General features: G+C 39.7%; 1 protein-coding gene across 8 annotated transcripts in view; it reads right to left on the minus strand.

Moving 5' to 3' along the window:
- Positions 1-562: 562 nt before the first annotated feature.
- ZNF462 (zinc finger protein 462) overlaps positions 563-20,151 on the minus strand; it is a 151,896-nt gene continuing 132,307 nt past the window's right edge. For 5 of the 8 annotated variants that reach the window (XM_053566593.1, XM_053566577.1, XM_053566600.1 and 2 more), the window contains exons 11-13: positions 10,534-10,666; positions 4,461-4,584; positions 563-3,367 (exon numbers count right to left, since the gene is read on the minus strand). In XM_053566593.1, coding sequence (XP_053422568.1) covers positions 3,160-3,367; positions 4,461-4,584; positions 10,534-10,666 — 465 coding nt within the window. In that variant the 3' untranslated portion in view covers positions 563-3,159. Of the gene's footprint in view, positions 3,368-4,030; positions 4,184-4,460; positions 4,585-10,533; positions 10,667-20,151 lie in introns of all 8 variants that reach the window. The other 3 variants (XR_008375223.1, XR_008375221.1, XR_008375222.1) reach the window with 3 other exon arrangements.

The raw sequence follows: 20,151 nt of genomic DNA on the forward strand, positions 1-20,151 counted from the left end.
CAGTGTAAGTTCTGAATTTAACAATTAATGCTGATGATTTTAATTTAGTTTTCTTCTGGGTTTCATGACTATTAATTTTTCCTTTGATTTATAACAGGATAGCTTAAAGACGCTGTGAAGGGTTATAATTATTGGTGCAGGGTGCAGTGAGATGGTTGGTGGCCTAGGCCTTCATGAGGCAAGTGTGACAACACCTTTCTAGTGCTTGGGACCTACAGTTTGTTTAAAATGACTCTGCTTATGGATCAGGGTCCCCAGTTGATGCTTAATCGCTGGTACTGACTCCTTCTGAAACTTTATACATCTCTTTACTTCATATTTTCAATAAAAAACATTCCCTCCATAAAATTCCCCCCAGTTGTGATGAATGCCTGATGCAGAGATATTAACATGTAAAAATCCCATCTCACACCTCACCTTAATTTCACCCTTGCTTTCCACACCTGCGTTAATTCAATGACTTGAAATACCTCCTGTGCACATGAGTTGCAAGGTAGTACTAAATTATTTATTTCTTATCTGTAGTCTTATCTGTAAATGATTTATAACAAATGCACATAGACACATGTGAAAAAAATTCTTTATTAATTTCTCACATTTCATTACAAAATGTATGTTGCAAACAACTTGAATAACCTACTTGTGGTTTTTTTGTTTTGTTTTTTTCTTTTTAAACCCTTGGCTTCAAAGACTCAGGATCTCCCTATATTTTATCAAGTATTGGGAAACACTGATTATTGGAGTCAACAGGTTATCATTTTGCTATTTATTTTCTTCTCTCAAGCTCTGAAAAAAAAAGTCCTCTGTATAAATTAAACAACAACAAAAAATGTTGTAAATTCTATGTCATTACAGTCAACAGAATTATAATAATGCATCCAAAATGTGCGGCCACAAAATATCAGGTATATGTTTGAAAAAAGAAAAAAAAAAAAAGACATTCTAGCCTTGTTAAAAGGATAATGGTCCCATATTTTTATTAACCGGTTAGCAAAACAAAATCCAATGGATTACAATATTTACATGTTATTTGAAAAATAAAGTAGTGATAAAAGCATGTCACAATTATTTTCTTTCTTTTTTTTCCTTTTTCTTTTCTTTTTTTTTCCTTTTTTTTTTGTTTGTTTTTTGGTAACCATTATAAACACCCAATCCAGGTATGGAACTGTTCAATACGATTGAAATGAGGCCAATTAAAAACAAATATAGACACAAAATGAATCTTTGTCTGGATAGTTCACACTTTCCCACCATTTTCTGGTTTCCACGTGATGGCCTCCATCCCTAGAAAAAAATTAAATTAAAACAAACATCCTACAAATAAAAATTCTTAACAGTAAGAAAATAAAAGAAGAACATGCTTTTCAAGTAAGCACTTATTCCACAAATGCAACATCTTTCCATGGATTTTATTTGAAGCTGTGTGGGACACTGTCATCTCAGCAATTCCCCATCCCTTTCTTCCCTCCCCCCTCCCACAACCCTTCCAAGTAAAAAAACCAAAACATGAAAACCGAAGGACTCACACGTACACACCTGCACGCGCACAGACACGCACACACATCTGAGCACTCACACACACAGGCTTCTAAAACCTAGGTTTTAAGAAAAATTCTTTTCTACTTTTTGGAACGAAACCATTTGTTCACAATCAGAACATATTATAAATGTAAGCTTAGATTTAGTCTAAGCTGCTCCCTCCTGAAAAAGCTGATATGGGGGACAGAGCAGCTGGCAGCTAGATTTAAAAAAAAGAAAAGTAGTTCTCTAGGCTCCTTGTAGGATATACATTATTTCTTGTCCACACTCACCAAAGGGATGGGATTTTAGTACATCCCCAAGTCTCTCCAAATAATGAGATACCCCCACAAAATACAATGCTAACAGAAACAAAACACCGATTTTAAAAATCACACACAAAAGCCAGACCATCCTAACAGAAATTATTTGTGTGAGATGGATAATGTGTGAATTTGACAGGCAACAAAAGGGTGAAGAGGGCCTCCTCGTCTGGCCCACAAGCTGCATAGCTGTGCCTAAAGTTTGGTTCTTTAGTTAAATTAAAAAAAAAAAAAAGAAAAAAGAAAGTGAACCTTTTTGTTATTTCCATGTTTAAAATAAAAACATTCCTATTCACAAAAAACCCTCTAAATCTCCCTTGCCCCCAAATTAAAACAACAATAACAACACACACACACAAAAGAACAATTTATATGAAAAACCGAATTGTGCTGTGTTTGTAACACTCAAATGGATAGAAAATAAACCTGTGGCAAACAAAACTGCACAATCACCTTAAAATTAGCTCACATGAATCTACCAAATTCTAAAATTATAGTTGAACACTAATAAACAGCTTACCTGGAATAAAGGATGACAATTCACAAACAGTTATCTAATAATTAAAGTCTGTTTCTTTTTTTTGTTTTGTTTTTTACTAAAATAATTAAAAAAATCACAGTATTTTAAGAAATAAAACCCACGTGGGGATTTTAAGCACAATTTGTGTTCCTTTCTTTAAAACTCTTTTTTTTCCTCCATTCACCATCGTGCCCAGCAGTTCTCTCTACATTTAACCACACGACGACAGGTAGTACTGACAAACGCAGAGAATTCCCTTGGTTAAGTTTGAGGTACTAGGAAACAGGTGACTGTTTTATGCAAAGCAGTTATTTTTTTCTGTTTTTGTTTTTTTGTGTGTTTTTTTTTTTTTCTCCCCAAAGCGGCTGCAGTTAGGTCTTGAAAAAGCTTAAGGTATTAAAACTAGAAAAACGCACTGAAAGGTGCGCGTCAGAAAGTTGTTTCCCTACAAGAAGTCTTCTACTGTCATGGAGCTTCTGTTTCCACATACTGTCCAAGACCACCCTCGTGCCCTTGGGAGGTGCTTCTGTGTTCCGCAACAAATGAAACTTCCACGATGTAGATCCAGAAGAAAAGATGTAGTGATGGAAAAGGAGCCACATATTCCAACCATTTAAATAACTTTAATTTACATACTCACTCACACAGGTACCAGTGCTTTGAAAATAGATTGTTCAGTCCTAAAAAGCAGCTTTGTTCTGTCTTCTCTTTTCTGTCCCTCCCTTTTCAGCCCAAGCCGGCCCTCCCACTTTTTCATCACTGTTCAAGTAAGGTTTGATTAAGGTTTTCACCAAACACTTATTCTTTTTTGGCCTCTGCATTATCCAAGAGAGATTTGTCAGCAGCTACTACACAGATAGCTACTGTTTCATTCTTTAAGGAAAAGTCCAACCCAATAGCCTCATCATCTTCTTTTTCCTCGATGGAGGGCATCTTAATACCATCTTCCACAATCTCTTTTGGGTGAATTTCTTCTCTGCTCACCTGCTTGGTGTCATTCAATGCCCTGGGGAATAAAAAACGTTATGGAAGAGATGGATGAGTATAGTATACGTCTTTTTTCTCTAATTAAACAACAAATAAACAAGCAAACAAAAACCCTTCAAGTGTCCTGATCCTAAAAAAGCCTTGGGGTTTCCTTCCAATGAATGCCACGGATATATAAGGAAAGTGAGTGATTTATGCCTGCTCTCTATTATGAATAGGTCTTGTATTTCTGTACCTTTTTAAAGAGTTAAAAGTATCCATTATTTACTATGTTTAGTTTACACCATGTTTTGTTTCTAGATTAACATAATAGTTTTATGACACTTTCTCTATTGTCTAAGTGGTAATAGCAAGAATTGTCACATTCAAACTCATCGGGTGAACCAGTGGCTTTGTTTATTAAGATAAAATCACAATTCAACTACTAAAGATTTGCTGGGCAGGCCCAGAAACAAATCACAGGAACAAACAAAAAGCAAAAACCTGAAGATGGAACCCACATCTTTGGAAGCTTAGTTATATTCTCTGAGGTCTACCCACCTAAGGTTTGGGGGGCATTTGCTCCTGAAAGAAGCCAAATCCTAGCTTCTTTCTGTGCCTGGCGGACTAAAGATACCTTGTCCAGGGAAGGATTTTATGTTTAAGGATCTTGTAAGCACTTTATAGGTGTGCTCTCACCTACCTGGGAGGCAGGCAGAAGCTGGCTCTGTCCCCGAGGCAGGGCATGGGAGTATTCAAGGTCACTCAGGGAACGGTCAGTCACAGAGGCAGGAACAGAGGTCAGATCTTTTAGCCCCGATTCAGGTTCTATCATAGAATGTCACGCTAAGGAAAACTAAAGGGATGTTGGCTGGGGAAAACACTGTACTTCTGCACATGGGCTTGGGTGAGATCTGTCATTCATAAAAGATGATTTTCCCTCATCTCACTTGTGGCTGGCTGGGTGACCATTTAAAAGAAAAAAGCAGAAAAGGAGAAACTTCACTCCTCACAACTGCCTTTCCTCCCATGGAAGGGTCCGGCTGCTATCTGGGGGACCAAAAAAGGAACCCCAATCTCACTCCCACCCTCTCCCTCTGGGCAAAGGCCTTTGTGGGGATGGCCCAACTTACATGCCGTGTCTTAACACGTGTCTTTCCCACTCAGAGCCCTGTGAAAATGCCCGTCCACAAAATTCACATGGAAAACGCTTCTCCACATTAATAGCAGCCCCACGGTCAGAAAATCTCATCAGCTCTGCAAAGAGAAAGCAGAAGGGTTACCTGTGTGCTGCGGGAATGTGCAGAATAGATCAGTCAACATTCATTAGGAAACCCTTTCTCCTGCCTTCACCGGCGATGGGTGAAAGCAATTTCCAGGTTCCTTACTGTGCCTTAGGTTTTCCCCTAAGGACATTTCCCGAATATTTCTCTTGAATGCTCCTGGTGCTTGGCCCCAAGCCTCTATTTCTCCTCACCTCCCCGATGCTTCTCTCAAAAATAATCTGGGTCTTTCTTGCCTGAAGAGCCCCTTCTGCCCTCTCCCAAGGCATCAGATCATTTTTCCCTCCAGTGAATCTCTCTCCCTTCCCTGATGCTCTCTATCAGTGAAAACTCACAGTTTAGCATTTATTCACTTGCGATTTGACTCAGGTTTATCTTTGTTCACTAAAAAGAATACAAGCTACTGGGCCAGGTCATGTGTTCTAGACCTCAGGGTTTCCACTTGTTTCACGCAAGACTTAAGACTTGCAACCTGTGGTCATGTGTGCGACGTCAGGGTCATCCTCACAGGGTGGTTATGAGCACTGAAGGACATCAACCTGGCGTGACTGTGAATCTGGAGGGCTGGGGGCCGGTAAATGTAAGCACCAGCTACTGATGGATCCCAGCCAGCTGCCCGGCAGCTATTCCTCCATTGGTAATATTCATGAATGTGGGGACAGACGGATGTTTCTGGAAGGGTCTGCAGGTAACATCAAGTACTGACTTTGTTATTTTGTTTCCTCAGGGTGTTGAGCACATGGTAGGGGTCCGATGTACATTGGCTGGCTAATTGCTTTCCAGTCACATCTCCTGGCAAACTCAAAGGCAAGAGCTTATACGGCCTTTGTGTTATCCCATGTCCCAAGCCCACATCTTTCATTATTCTGCAGAGGGCCAAATCGTCACGTGAGTCATCAACAGCAAGGACCTAGCCTGTCCTGCAGGCATGTCACAATGTAAAAGCTGTGTACAGGGAAGTGTCAATCACTTTCACATACCCAATCACTCTGCTCCCCGCCCCCCATAAGACGTTATAGGAAGCTGTCTCTTGGTTGAAATGCCCCATCGAGTAAGATCCTGACGGTGACATGACCAAGATGAGGGGCGGGGGGCTCTGTGATGCCTTAATCTTCAGCAAAAAGACCCTAGGTGAACAGACCCGGTTTTAACAAAAGATGAAACATTTTCTCACAAATTAAGAAGATCACCACACAAGCCATTAAAAATAATTGCACAGACTATCTTTCTTGATTCTTTTCATTGGAAATGAGACAGCACCATCTGCTCTGCGCATTAATTCCTTAGCAGGGATTATCTTGGGCAAGAAATCAACAGAATGCCTTCCTGACTCCTCCCCAACTGCATAATGAGGTGGGGGTGGGTGGGGAGGATTCTGCTTGGGTTAATTTTGATTTCTTCACGCCTGGTTTCTTCTCTTTCAAATTCCCTTTGAGCTTCCCAGGCAGGACCTGCAGCGTGTCCATATTCAACCCTCTTTCCAGCTCTCACCCTTGGAAAGGAGGTTGGAAGTGGGGTAGGTACAAGGGCGTGGACCCCCTAAACGAAGGGTGTCTGATAAAACTCCAAATGGCCAACAAAGGGAATGTTCCTGGTACACTTGCTCCTTCACCCTCAGGAAACATGAAACCAGCCGTCTATTCTTTCCAATGCCACATGCTAAGTTCCATCCTCAAAGGAGGAGGCAACTCGTCACCTGCCACACTTCAAATAGCTCTCCAGCAGCCTGGGCTGCTGTGCTAAAGCTGCCTCCCGCCCTCCGCCTCTGGAAGCCAAGATGTCTGGCAAAAACACCCTGAGGCTATTGTGTTCGTTCCTTCTTCTTGGCAAGAATATACCTAGATGGTGGAAAATTGATTCTAGGTCTATTGAAAGGGGATGGGGCAAAGAAGGCTGTTCTTTCCAGAATGGGCGAGGGAGAAAGGGAGGCTTAGGCTTTGTAATTCCCATTAACATTACTGGAAGTCACTCATGTAAATCCCCTACCCTCTGAGAGGAATAGGCGCCTCTCTATCCTGAGGACTTTCAGTTTTTCTTTCCATGTGGTTAAGGCTCGTGAATGTGGACGCTACACTTTCCAGGGAGAAGCAGAGAACCACGAAGTTCTTTCCAGTCAAACCGACCTGGTCGGCTGCCACAGTGCTGCTTGAAGGGGACGGCCACGCTGGGCAGGCAAGGAAAACTTTCCTGGTGTCCCACAAACACATTTCAACTGCCTTTTTAAAAATTCATCTTTTTTTTTTTTTTGAAGAGTCACAGGGGTTTTTGCCTTTGCAACGCGTATAACCGTTAAAATCCCATGTGCTCAGCTTCAGAGACTAAAACAGTCATAATAATATCCAGTGAGAAATAATTTATTTCCTGAAGTGAAACAGCAAGGCCACCAGCATCACGGAGAGAAAGGAGCCTTTCTGTCAAAAGCAGCCTCTCCCAGAGATCTCTGGTAACAGGGCACAGATGTTAAGAATTCATTCTGAAGAACGTATTTGTGAAATGGTATTTTTTTTAAAAGGCAAAGGAATAAGGAAGAAAAAAAAGCCATGCTTCTCAGATCACAGAGCTGATCCTTGTCAGAAACAGATTACTAGAGCCTCTACTAATCAAAGTAATGACTTTTCAAGAACAATCGGCCAATACGCTGAGGGTACTTTATTTGTCTATGCATTTTTCAGGCTGACTGTAGGCAGGGCAGGGGGGTGGCTGACTGTTGGGCACTACTATCTGCCTTGGTCGGGAGTTTGTCTGATGGTCAAACTGGACCCCACTTTGCTAGCTCTATGGTCTCCTGCCCTGGCTTCATGGGGGGTGGGTGGACTAGGAGCAGGCTGGGAAAAAGAACAAGGAATACCTTGGAGGGAAAAATCCCACTGAGAGGTTTCCTGAGGATTGCAGACCGACCAGGAAAGAAAAACAGGATATTCTGCAGAAGTGCACCTTAGAGCAAGGAACCAAGAGCCACTGAATCCACAGATTTCAGGGCCAGGTTCTGTTCAGTGAAGAATACTTCACTGCCCATGGTATTGAGAAAGTGATATGCAGCATATAAGGTGTCGCCACTGGGGCCAGAAGACCTACATTCAACCTCCAATGGGTTTCCTTTTCCACTTCTGAAAAGCTCTTAAATACCTTGGATTTTTATTTTCTCATTTATAAAATGACAATAAAATCACCTGCATTGCAGGCTTACCATTTATTGGATGTGTGTTATCTCATTTAATCTTCACAACCACCCGTGGAACAACACCCTGAATAGCCAAAGCTATCTTGATCAGATAGAACAATGCCAGAGGCATCATACTACCTGACTTTAAAATCTACTACAAAGCTACAGTAATCAAAGCAGCATGGCACTAGTATAAAAACAGACACATGGACCGATGAAAGATTTATATGATCTGAAGAGAAACCAGAGTATACATGGACCAATGAAACAGAATAGAAAGCCCAGAAATAAATCCACACATTTATGGTCAAAAGATTTTCAACAAAGTTGTGAAGAATACAAAATGGAGAAAGGATAATCTCTTCAATAAAAGTGTTGGGACAACTGGATAACCATATCAGAAGAATGAAATTAGATTCTTATCTTATACCAAATGCAAAAATGGATTATAGACTTAAATGTTAAGACCTGAAACTATAATGATACTAAAAGAAAGCTTATGGGAAAAGTTCCATAATATTGGTCTGGCCAATACTTAGGATATCAGGCAATAGAAACAAAAATACACAAATATAATTGAATCAAACTAAAAGACTTCTTCACAACTAGGGAAACAATCAACCAAGAGAAGAGACAACCTAAAGAATGGAAGAAAATATTTGCAAACCATATATCTAAAGAAGAGTTACTGTCCAAAATACAAAAGGAACTCAACTCAGTAGTAAGAAAACAACAACCCAATTAAAAATGGGCAAAGAATTTGAATAGATATTTCTCAAAAGAAGACATACAAATGGACAATCAGTGTATGAAAAAAATGCTCGACATCATTAATTATTAGGGAAATGCAAATGCATATTTTTTCACACCTCTTAGAACAGCTATTAAACAGAGGGAAGATAACTGGTGTTGGAGAGGATGTGGAGAAAGGAGACCTCTTGAACACCATTAGTAAATTAGGATAGCTATTAACGGAAAACAGTAGGGAGATTACTCAAAAAATTAAAAATAAGATTGCCGTATGATCCAGCAATCTCGTTTCTGGGTATATCCACAGAAAATGAAATCAGCATGTTGAAAAGATATTTGCACTCCCATATTCACTGCAGAATTATTTGGAATAGCCAAGATAGGGAATCAGCGTAAGTATCCACCAGTGAATGAATGAATAAAGAAACTGTGGTGTGTACACATCAGGGAATACTATTCAGCCTTAGAAAAGAAGGAAATCCTGTCATTTGTGATAACATGGATCAACCTGGAGTACTCTATGTTAAATGAAATGAGCTAGGCACAGAAAGACAAAGACTGCAGATCTCACTTATATGTGGAATCTATACAAGTGAAACTCACAGAAGCAGACTGTAGTATGGTGGGTGGAGCAGTTAGGGAGATGTTTGTCAAAGGACACAAAATTTCAGTTAGACAGGAAGAACAGATTCAAGGGACCTATTGTGTGTGTTAATGACAACATGTTGTTTCCCCGAAAATGGCTGAGTAGACTTGACCCGTTCTCACCACAAAAAAGTTACGTGAGTTAACACACATATTAATTGAGTTAGCCAATGTACAATGTATACATATTTCAAAATATCATGTTGTATATCATAAATATATACAATTTGTCAATTAAAATAACTTTTAAATAAAAGTAACTTTTTAAAAAAAGCCCCAAAAGTGACTTTTTAAAGTTAAAAAACAAATCTTGACAACTTTAGCATAGAGGCGATGATGTTATTATTATCATCCTTATTGTTATTATTATTTTATAGGTGATAAATATGCAAAGAGGTGAAATAATTGACCTAAACGGGAGCTCCATTCAGGCTGGCTAACTGCAGAGTCTTTCACATCACACAAGATTAAAGGAAAAACATTCTGTAAGAGCCACCAATACTGAGCCTGCCACATGATGACACCCAGTAATGGCAACCAGCACTCTTCTCATCACTGGGATGACATCGATAATGTTTACTTCTCTGCTTTATATTGTCTACCTGCTTTTAATAAATATGCAATAACTAAAGTAACACACCCCAAATGCTATTCTTACCTATACAGTTTGGGGTTTTCCACAATATTCTATGTTGAACAACATAGAAAACTCACTCTAGGACATATAAATGTGTATCTACAACTTGATACATTTTCAAAAACCTTATTATATTTAAATTAAATAAAAAAATTATTATATTTAAATAATTAGGAACTTGGGGGAAAGTGCAAAAGTGACCTGAAACCTTTCCCAGGGTATCCTGTAAATACAGTTGAATGAAAGAGGTGCCTTTCTCCCCAAGGCAAAAACAGAAAAACAGCATGGAAGGGATTAAGAAAAGAGCCAAGCAGAGAGACACTGGGAGGGGGCTCAAGTGGTGATTTTAAGTAAGCATTCAGCTGGAAGTTCATTTTCATTCCTCAATAGCTTTACAGTGTCATCCATCTTGCTGACTGCCTGTCCTTATTCTGAAGATTCCCTAGATACCAGTTTCCCTTATGAAAAACAAATCGCTGCTATATATTTTTCAACAAACATCTATCTATAATTAGGGTGAAAATGTTTGTTTTCCTTGACATCTCTAGAGCTGGTAATAGTTTACAGAGACACGGCCCCTAATGTGTTTGTTAAGTCAGTCTGTTCTGCTCCTTAACTAAGAAGGATCGTTCCTTCTGTCACTCCTACAGCAACCTCCTGCCTCCCTTCTGTCTCACCACGGACGTGCTGGATGCCATCTGGGACTCAGAGGGCACGAGGAGACTAACCTCTGTCTTCAGCCTTGCTGTTCATTTCCTCTTCCTTGTCCTCGTCATCACTGCTGGAGCTCTCCATTTTTTCCTTCATCTGTTCCAGCTGATCCAAGTTAACTCGTCCAACCAGCTCAAAGTTACGGCTTACCTGAGAAAGGTAACCAAATGAAGGAATAATAAATCACAGACTAAACAGGGTTCTCCCTGATGGAGAGATCTTTCCAACACCAGTTTCCTATGACTGTGTTTTTGGAGCCAGGACCAAACAATCCAGGGGCCTAAGAAAACTTTTCCTTGATTTTGACTCTGTCAAAGATGAATCTGTCCTTTGCTTCCGCGTTCCATTATTCTCACTGGAGCTGTCCACTCGGCCTTCATCACCAAACTTGTTAAGAAACATGACCGACAGTAAACAGGGAGCAAAAGGTATCACGAAGCCTACCAAGGGTGCAGAGTAGAGTAGGATTTTTTGAGTTTAATTTAAAGGGGTAACTTTCATAAATGATCCAAGTTTCAAATACTTTTAGAAAAGAGTAGGCTCTGTGGTCATCCCAGCCACCAGCAGTGAGAGCCGTGACATTCTTACCATGATCCTATCAAGGGATGAGCTGTGGGCTGTCAAGTTTAGGCTATATGACAACTACTCTGTTCTTAACTCTCGTTTAAATAGAAGACAATATAATTGTTTTTAATTTCAGAATATTACAGGGTACAAATGTTTTGATTATAGGAATTGCCTTTGTGCAGTTTGAGTCAAAGTTGTAAGTATGTCCATCACCCAGATAGTGTGTACTGTCATCATTAAGGTGTGAATTTACCTGCCCCCTCCAGATATTGTGCTGATTAAGGTGTGCATTTACCTGTCCCTGCCGTGTTATTACTGTTTTTGAAGCTGACCATAGTTTATTTATCAAGGCTGGGATTATCTGAGAAAAATCTAGGTAACTTATCCCCCAAAAGCCCTTAGAACATAGAAGATAGGTTGCATCTAAAAGGAGGAAGAAGACTTGGGGGAAAGGCTCTTCTGAAACAAGAAAAACAACAAGTTGATGGATCCATAATCAAGAAATCCATGAAATCAGTTGTCTCGGAAAACAACTCAGAGTGACGGTGGAAAAGAAGTCTGCCCAGGGAAGGCAATCTCTCATCTTGCTAATTTAAAAAAAGTTTTAAAAATTAGTAAGACTAAAGTGAGGAGGAGGAGGAAGAGGTCAAGTTCAGAACCTTAATTTCTCTTTCTTTCTCTCTAAGATCACAGTAATAGTCTCTACGGACTTTCGCTTATGGCACCTTCCTAACTAGGGATTTAGAATTTTTATATATTTATGACGTAAGAGCAAAAAGGCATAGCACCAGGAGCATGAGCGTTGAAGTCAGGCAGACCTGAATTCAAGTTTGGGGTTTGCCATTAGCCACTAGACTCTGTAAGTCGCTCAAAACATAGGTCCTCAAAGTCCCCATTGGTTAAAGGAAGTCAGCACTGAAAGACATAGTCCCCAGGGGCCACTCCAAGTGTGATCTCCTTCACCTTTCTGAGAACTGGGCCTTTTCCACTTTTGGCTCTCAGAAATGCTTACACATTTAATGAGCATTGTCAGTGCACATTTATAGTTATATTTGGCCACAAAGTCTACATTTTAGCCAAATAGCATTAATGACAAATACTTGAATAAAAGTATAAAAGTTTTCTGGCTTGCTAATGTTTCAGGAAAAGTGGGAAGTAAGGTTCTAATTAGCCAAATTTTGAAATACGTTTAATGAAAGCTATTTGTAAATGACTAGCACATAAATGGCAGCCTTGCCTGGACCACTTTCTCCCCCACTTCCAACCATCAGTAATCATGGCAACTGTAAATATGAGTGAGGTCCGCGAGGGGCATGCCATCAGCAGGAAACAAAAATAACGAAACCTCAAACATCAGCTTTAATCCAGTTGTTTTCCACCCCTCCTCCCTCCGTCCCTCCCTCCTTTCCAATAAGGACTTCCTCAGGGCTGCTGTGTGCCAGGCCCGGGGTCTGCCTTGGAGCCCCTGCATCTCATGGAACTTGCAGTGACAGAAGGGGATCTGTCACCGAACCAAATGTTATTTTTTCCTCCTCCTTCTGGGTTTTTTTGAGGACTGTATTTGTCCATTTTCCCAGCATCATCATCCCTTCCCTGGAAAACTGTTAACATTTTACATTCTGCACAATTTTAAAATAGTACATGACATTTTCACAGTATGATGTTCATCCCGGGCTAACCCAGGGTTTATTCATCCTGAAGATTTCTAAAATCTTTGCTAGGCAATTAAAAGATTTAAAAGTGAAAACTAAAATTTATGCTATGTAATTAGATTTTAAAATAAAAACTCTTTATCATGTTCGGTTATGACTGTATTTGAAATCCCCAAACCAGCCGTCCAAATATTAATCCTAACACAAAAGGAAGGCTCCTTTCTGCATTCCTGAGCCCATTATCATCTCTTACCTGGATTATGGCAAACCTCCCCTCCCACCTTGCTGGCCTCCCAGTGCCCACACTCGTCCCTTCTTGTATCTAATTCTCAAAGGGGTCAAAGAGAGCTTTTAAAAAATGTAAATCCCTTCATGTCAGTCTCAGCTTGCCCTGAGGATAAAATACAAATTTCTTTACTGCAGCATCCTAGTCTGCCCGGCCTTCCGCAGGCTTCCCTTGGCTCCCACCACCCTGACCATATTGAGGTCCCCAGAATGTGTTCTGCCCTCCCGAACCCTGTGCCTCTGCATGGGACTGCTCATCTCCTGAGCATGCCCCCTTCCCCTGTTCACTCCTCCTTCCAGCCCGCGTGAACCTTCCCTGAACTCCTCCTGGAGTTCTATCCTTGCTCTTTGCTTGCCCAGCACCTCACCTCACACTCCCTTGAGAACACAGCCCCCTCAGTCATGAACTGATTATGGCCTGACTCTCCTCCACCCAACTGCCAACCCCAAGGGCTGACTTTCTGTGTACCTTGCTCACAGCTAAACCTCCACTGGCCTGCCCAGTGTCTAGATGAGGGTCTGTGCAGTTCTCACCTGCTGACCACGGGACATTTTCCTTTTTTTTTTTAAGACAGAGTCTCACTTTGCCACCCTGGTAGAGTGCAGTGCCATCACAGCTCACAGCAACCTCAGACTCGTGGGCTCAAGCGATCCTCTTGCCTCAGCCTCCGAGTAACTGAGACTACAGGTGGCCACCACAATGCCTGGCTATTTTTAGAGATGGGGTCTTGCTCTAGCTCAGGCCATCAGCCTGCCTCAAACTCCCAGAGTGCTGGGATAACAAGCGTGAGCCATTTTGGCCAGATTACCACTGAACATTTACTTTCTAATTTAAATTATGTTTCGTCAATATAAATGTTCACAAAGAAAATTGGGAAAATACAAAAAAGCTCATTTAAAATCCAACTATCTCTACATAATAACTGTTAATGAGTTATTATATTTCTGTCCTCCTGTTCTCTATCTCTAGATTATTTACTTTGCTGTAATTTAATGTGTATCACATCCAAATGTTTAGCCTGCTTAAATGCCTAGCATGGTATAATATAAACATTATTCTCTGAATAAACACACTTTTTAATCACCATATAGTACTTCATCAAGTGGATATATTATAATTTACTTGACTATCTCCCCGTGCATTTACCTTGGGTTATTGCTGGGTTTTCACTACTAAGGATGCAGTAATAAATCTTATTGTTTATGTAAGCCTTATTCCTGTGAAAGTTGTTTGTGAAGGTCCACTCACTGCACCAGCCCCTGAGTCTGGTGAAGTCGCTGTCCAAGAAGAACGTGAGACGAGGACCCACGACCAGCATCAGTTGATGCTGAGTGAAGCTACCGCAAAAATCCCTTCCACGGTCATACTTACTGCTCAAGCTTCACAACTCAAGCTTCACAACTGTTTATTGGTTTTTAACCATTTAGCAAGATGGTTTAGAACTGTTCTTAGCATATGTTTCCATACTTTTGACTTCTTCTAAGGGGAAGCATTATTATATGATTTACAGATCCTGCCAAGTTGAACAAGCCATTTTCAGACTGTCCGAGGGCGAGAAACCCAGTCTTACAGAAACATGCTTGTTAAAGACAGAATGAAACTGCACACCCTGTTTTCTGTTGCAGGACATCAAGTAGAGGAGTAGTGGCTCTGAAGAAGGTCCACTTAATGTTCCCGCCGTTTCCAACCCTGAGGTTCCTCTTCCCACTTAACGTCTATATCTTGGAAGAGACATCCTCTGGAGGACGACTTGGCCATAAAAAATAATGGTGATCTGGTATCTTTTTGGACAACCTGGGTGGAATTGGAAACCATTCTTCTAAGCGAAAGAATGGAGAAACAAACACATGTACTCACTACCAAATTGGAACTACTCGATCAGCACTTCAGTGCACACATGGAAGTAAATCTCGATGAAAATCAAGCAGGGGGAGGCACAGGAGGAGATGGGTAAATTCACACCTTTTGGGTACAGTGCACACTGCCTTGGTGAAGGGTACACTTATGCGTATAACTTTGACTCAATCTATACAAAAAAACAAAGTATGTAAACAAACGTGTGTACTCCCTAACATCCTGAAATTAAAAAATAACTTCAAAAAGTTAAGTGGGGGGTGGTGCCTGTAGCTCAAAGGAGTAGGGTGCTGGCCCCCATCTGCCTGAGGTGGTGGGTTCAAACCCAGCCCCGGCCAAAAACTGCAAAAAAAAAGAATAATAATAAAAATAAATAAAAATAAAAATAAAAAGTTAAGTGGATAATTGATTATTAATATAAATCCCCCCCCCCAAAAAAAGAAAAGATACACAATCAGGATGCTCATATTACCTATTATTCTGGACGTTGAAATTTAAAAAAAAAGCCAAAGTGAACTTCTTAGTCCTAGAAAAAGTGACACCAGAGAATATGGAAAACATGTCTCTTGGGTCAGAAATGCCCACTGGTCATAAACAGAGATAAGTAGTGGTGTGAAGATTTTTAAATGACCAATAACACAAGCCAGTAAATTCCCGTACAGGGTCAGATTAAGTTAATATTTTAATCTCTGTTACTACTTCACTGCTGTTGTCGCTTGGAAGCCGATATAGACAATATGTGAATGGATGTGCACGGCTATATTCTACTAAATTTTTATTTATGGAAACCGAAATCTGAATTTCATATCATTTCAAGTCAGGAAATGGTGTTCTTTTAATTTTATTTTCAACCATTTAAAAATGCCCATCCTATTCTTAGATAGTGGGCCATATAAAAACACGGGACTGGGATGAGGCAAAGAAAGCCGTGGGAGAAACATTTGGTAAAGTCTTGCCTCTATGATTTCTTATAAAAAGATGATCAAAGGTGCAGCAAAAACCCCTGAATTCTTGGGCCAGAGCACCTCGATTTGGGTTTTTGTAAAAGCTTCAGGAAAGACTATACAAGGCTCATTCACGTTGCCTCAAAGGGTACAATTTCCTTCTTTTATATGGCTGAGTAATATTTTATTTTGTCTATATGTATATATATGTATATGCACCACATTTTCTTTACTGATTCATCCATCAGTAAACGTTAGGCTCTTTCTGCCTTAGGTACTGCGAATAGTGTTGCAATGAACGTTGCGAGTTGAGTATCTCTTGGAGTGTCACCTTTAGGTGTAGACCCAAAGTGCGATTGTTGGATCACGGGGTAGTTCTACTTTTACCTTTCTGAGGAATCTTCACACTGTTGTCTCTAATGGCTTTCCCAATTTGCATTCTCCTCAACAGTGCACAAAGCTTCCCTTTTCTCCACGCACATCAAAGCATCACCTTAAATATGTACAATTTCATTTGTTGATTGTATTTCAACAAAGCTAGTTTATTCATTTCAGCCAAACACACCAGCGAGACAGTGTTAAAATGCTATGGCAGATGAGCCTGGAAACCCTATGTGTGCTGAGCTTTGCTGCCCTATTTTCTAGGTACCTTTTATCAACCACCTAACACGTTCTTTGTTTACGCTTGTCTCGTCTACTTGCTTATACACTCTTCCAGGGTAGCAGCCATGCCTTATTTAGTTTTAGAGGCATCATGTAGGCTATAAGGTCAGTCAACTAGTTTGACACACAAGAAACACGGTTTGAATTAACCAGTAACATGAAAACCAATGGGAGATCATAAACTATAAAGAATTCACAATACTGCTGTCCAATTTGCATCCTGTGAAATGAATTTTCTTGTCAATGAGAGAGTAAAATTAGATAGGTTCTAGAAGATTTTGTTTCAATGCTTATCAGATACCTATTATGTGCTAAAAATGCATCCAGCAGTTTTTATGTGTATTGCGCAATGTATGTATTCTCTTCTGTATTTGCAGATGAAGAAAACAGAACACAAAACAAGTAAACGAGAAAGTCAGGACTAGGACGCAGATGGTCAGAGGCCGTAGCTCAAGTTCTTCCCATTATAATGTGAGTCCACTGTAGAAATGCAAAATTACTCACAAACTGTGTAAAAATTACCATGATTATAATGGTGACTACAAGAAGAAAGAAGGAAAAATTATTAACACACTAATATTCTGTTGTAAAATCTGATGGGCTAGAGTGGTAGTGTCCTTCTGAGATTTATTTTTTTCCTTCAGAATAAAAACATTTTTAAGAACAGGAAGAAAAAAGGATCATAAAGTCCCCAGAAGGGTACCTAGTACAAAGTCAAGGAGGCTCTCTACTTTTTTTTTTATAAGCATGGAGTTAGAATCAGAAAACACATTTCTATCAGACCTAACTCAGCAAAAGTCCAGAGAAAATATTTGGAGAATCTCAGCTTCACTCCACACACAAGTACTTAAAAAAGGCCTGGTGAGATGTCACGAACAAAGTCTCAAGAGTTTTGGTGTTGGCCAACTGAGCAGTTGCCAAGCTCCTGGCCCCCAAATGCAGAGGGGCACACATGCTGCTGATAGATGCTGGCACATTTTGCTATTTGAACAGACAGGATATTTAGAATTTCATATTTGAAAAGTGATTTCATTCATTCATTTATTTAACAAACAACTACATAGGCTTTATTGTACTCAGGGCACTGTGTTAGATTTTGGAAGAGAGATAAATCATGTGCTTTAAGAGAGAAAGAAGGGAAAGTCCTACTGAAGCTTGCATTTAGTGGATAGTTTTGCAAGTTACAGATAAAGAACATCTTCGGATGTCTACTCGAGAAACACTATCTATGGTTCTGCCAGGCACATCCATCTGAAATATGGTCACACCTCTTGCTCCTCTATTTCTGAGTTCTCTGTCTTCCAAAACACATAAGAGAAACAGACCTATGGTTAACCAATGAAGAAGGAAAACTAACATGAGGAAGGCAGAGATGAAATGCTATTATCTTTCAGAGAAACCTTCAGTTTGCAGAAATCTTTGCAGCTGATAAATCTAAAGCTGCTAGTAGTTCAGAAATTAGACACAATCCAAAAGAAAAAAATGCAGCCAAAGGTGTGGCTTTATGATTTGAGACAAACTGTTCTTATGATTTGGGAAGAACCTTTGGGGAAAGAGGCTTCTTTTATTTGTTCTCATTTCCTTTTCTGGAAACAAATGTTCTATGTAAATTTTTTGCCACTGTGGACTCCACTGTCCAGAAAGCTGAACAATTTTATTGGAATAACTAAAATGTTAGTGATTCCTTCCAAGCTTAATGTTCTGCTGCTTTCCCCAAACTGGCCAAAAGTAAGTGATATGCATATCTCAAGAGTTCAGCCGCCCCAGGCTCCTTTTGTATAAAAAATTAAAAACATTTCAAAGTAAATTCAATTAGCGAGTATGTCCTGCCTGAACAGACTATCCTTCTGAATTTAATATACCGAACATGACAATTTTATGAGCAGACCAAGGAAGGGATAATATATTTTTATGTTCCTTAAACTAGCAAAGAGACGTAAGAACGATAAAGAGCACTAACAAGGTATTCCATGTATTTACACTTTCTTAAAAAAAAAAAAAAAGTGTGTCTTTTAAATGTGAGAAGTGCAAGGTATTTGTTTTTTTTTTTCATGACATCACGGTTCCTTGAAATGTCGTCTTCATTTTTTACTGGCACTGCTAATAAATGGCATTACTGATAAATTAATTCATTGTGTCGGGGGCAGGAGGGAGAACAGAGAGGGAGTGAAAGGGAGAGGGAGGAGGGAGAAACAAAAAGAGAAAATGGAGGAGGTGACCTTCTAGAGGACCCCGTGAGACCAAGCAAAGATAGGGAGTCAAAGGACGAAAACAGACAATTTCAAATAGCCCTGGCTGTTTACTTTAGATCCCAGGAGAGTACAAATGGTTCCTAGGTCCCAGGTGCAAAGATGCAGATGGAGGGGGGCAGGATTCTGACTCTGTTTACCACTTATAAAACGAGGGTGCTGACAGCCATGCCTTGTTATTGCACCCTGGCTCTTGTTAAACACAGCAGACCAAATCAAGTGCACTCGAGATTTTGGTTGTCAAATGGCCTGGTATGTTTGACGTTAAGGACCCTTCCTACTGGTACCAGAATTCTGTCCAGTCCTTGAACAATACAGTCTGACATCTTTAGAGATGTTCCTGAAGTTTATGACCTTTGCAGGTAGAATTCAGAAGTTCAGTTGTGAAAGTCTGGCTCTGTTTAACAATATCCTGTGGCTGAAAATACCGTATCTTATATTTCCCCCATAGGTTCTCTCCACCATACAAAATCACCTTAAGTCAGCTATTCATGGAAGAATGTACTGAGTACTCTCACTAAAGAAAAAAGGATAGTAAATCCTAGTTTAGAAGCAATTGCTAAATCTAATCCACATTTTAGTTTTCAGTTTATACATTCATCTGGCTCTTGAGTCTCTTGTTGATCTATCCATTCCCAGGATTAACTTCATAAGAAAAGACTGGAGGAAATTACTATTTATTGAGGACCTACTATGTGGGTTTCTGGGGAACTTGTATCTATTTTAGGAATTGAGGTTTAACTTATCTACCATAACTACCATAAAATTCATCTATTTTTATTTATTTTTTATTTTTGTATTAAGTCATAAACACATAGATCATGTATACATTGATGCCTTTATGGGGTACAATGTGCTGATTTTATATACAATTAGGAATGCTTACATCAAACTAGTTAATATAGCTTTCACCTCATTTACTTAATTATTGTGTTAAGACATTTATACTCTACACTTAATAGATTTGACATGTACCCTTACAATATGAACCATAGGAATGGTCCCACCATTTACACTCCTTCCGATGAACAGTTCAATGATTTTTTTAGTAAAGGCATACATTTTTGCAAACTTCCCATGATCCAGTTTAAGACAGAACACTTTCATCATTCTGAGAGGTTCCTTCATATCCTTTGTCATCAATCCTTGCTCTCAACTTCCAACCTCTGGCAACCTCTGACCCGTTTTCTGTCTCCAGAAATTTGTAATTTGTAGAAATTTCATATAAACAGAATCATACAACCTGTAGCCTTCTGTATCTCGCTTCTGTCTGCTTGACAAGATGATTCTGCAATTTATCCATGCTACTAAAGGTATCAGAATCTCATTCCTTTCTATTGATGAGTAGCATTGCAATGTATGGTGATACCACATTTTGTTTATCCATCTACTCTATGAGTTAGGGAAAACATTCTTATAT

Source organism: Nycticebus coucang, chromosome 2 (assembly GCF_027406575.1).
Source record: "Nycticebus coucang isolate mNycCou1 chromosome 2, mNycCou1.pri, whole genome shotgun sequence".
Classification (NCBI taxonomy): domain Eukaryota; kingdom Metazoa; phylum Chordata; class Mammalia; order Primates; family Lorisidae; genus Nycticebus; species Nycticebus coucang.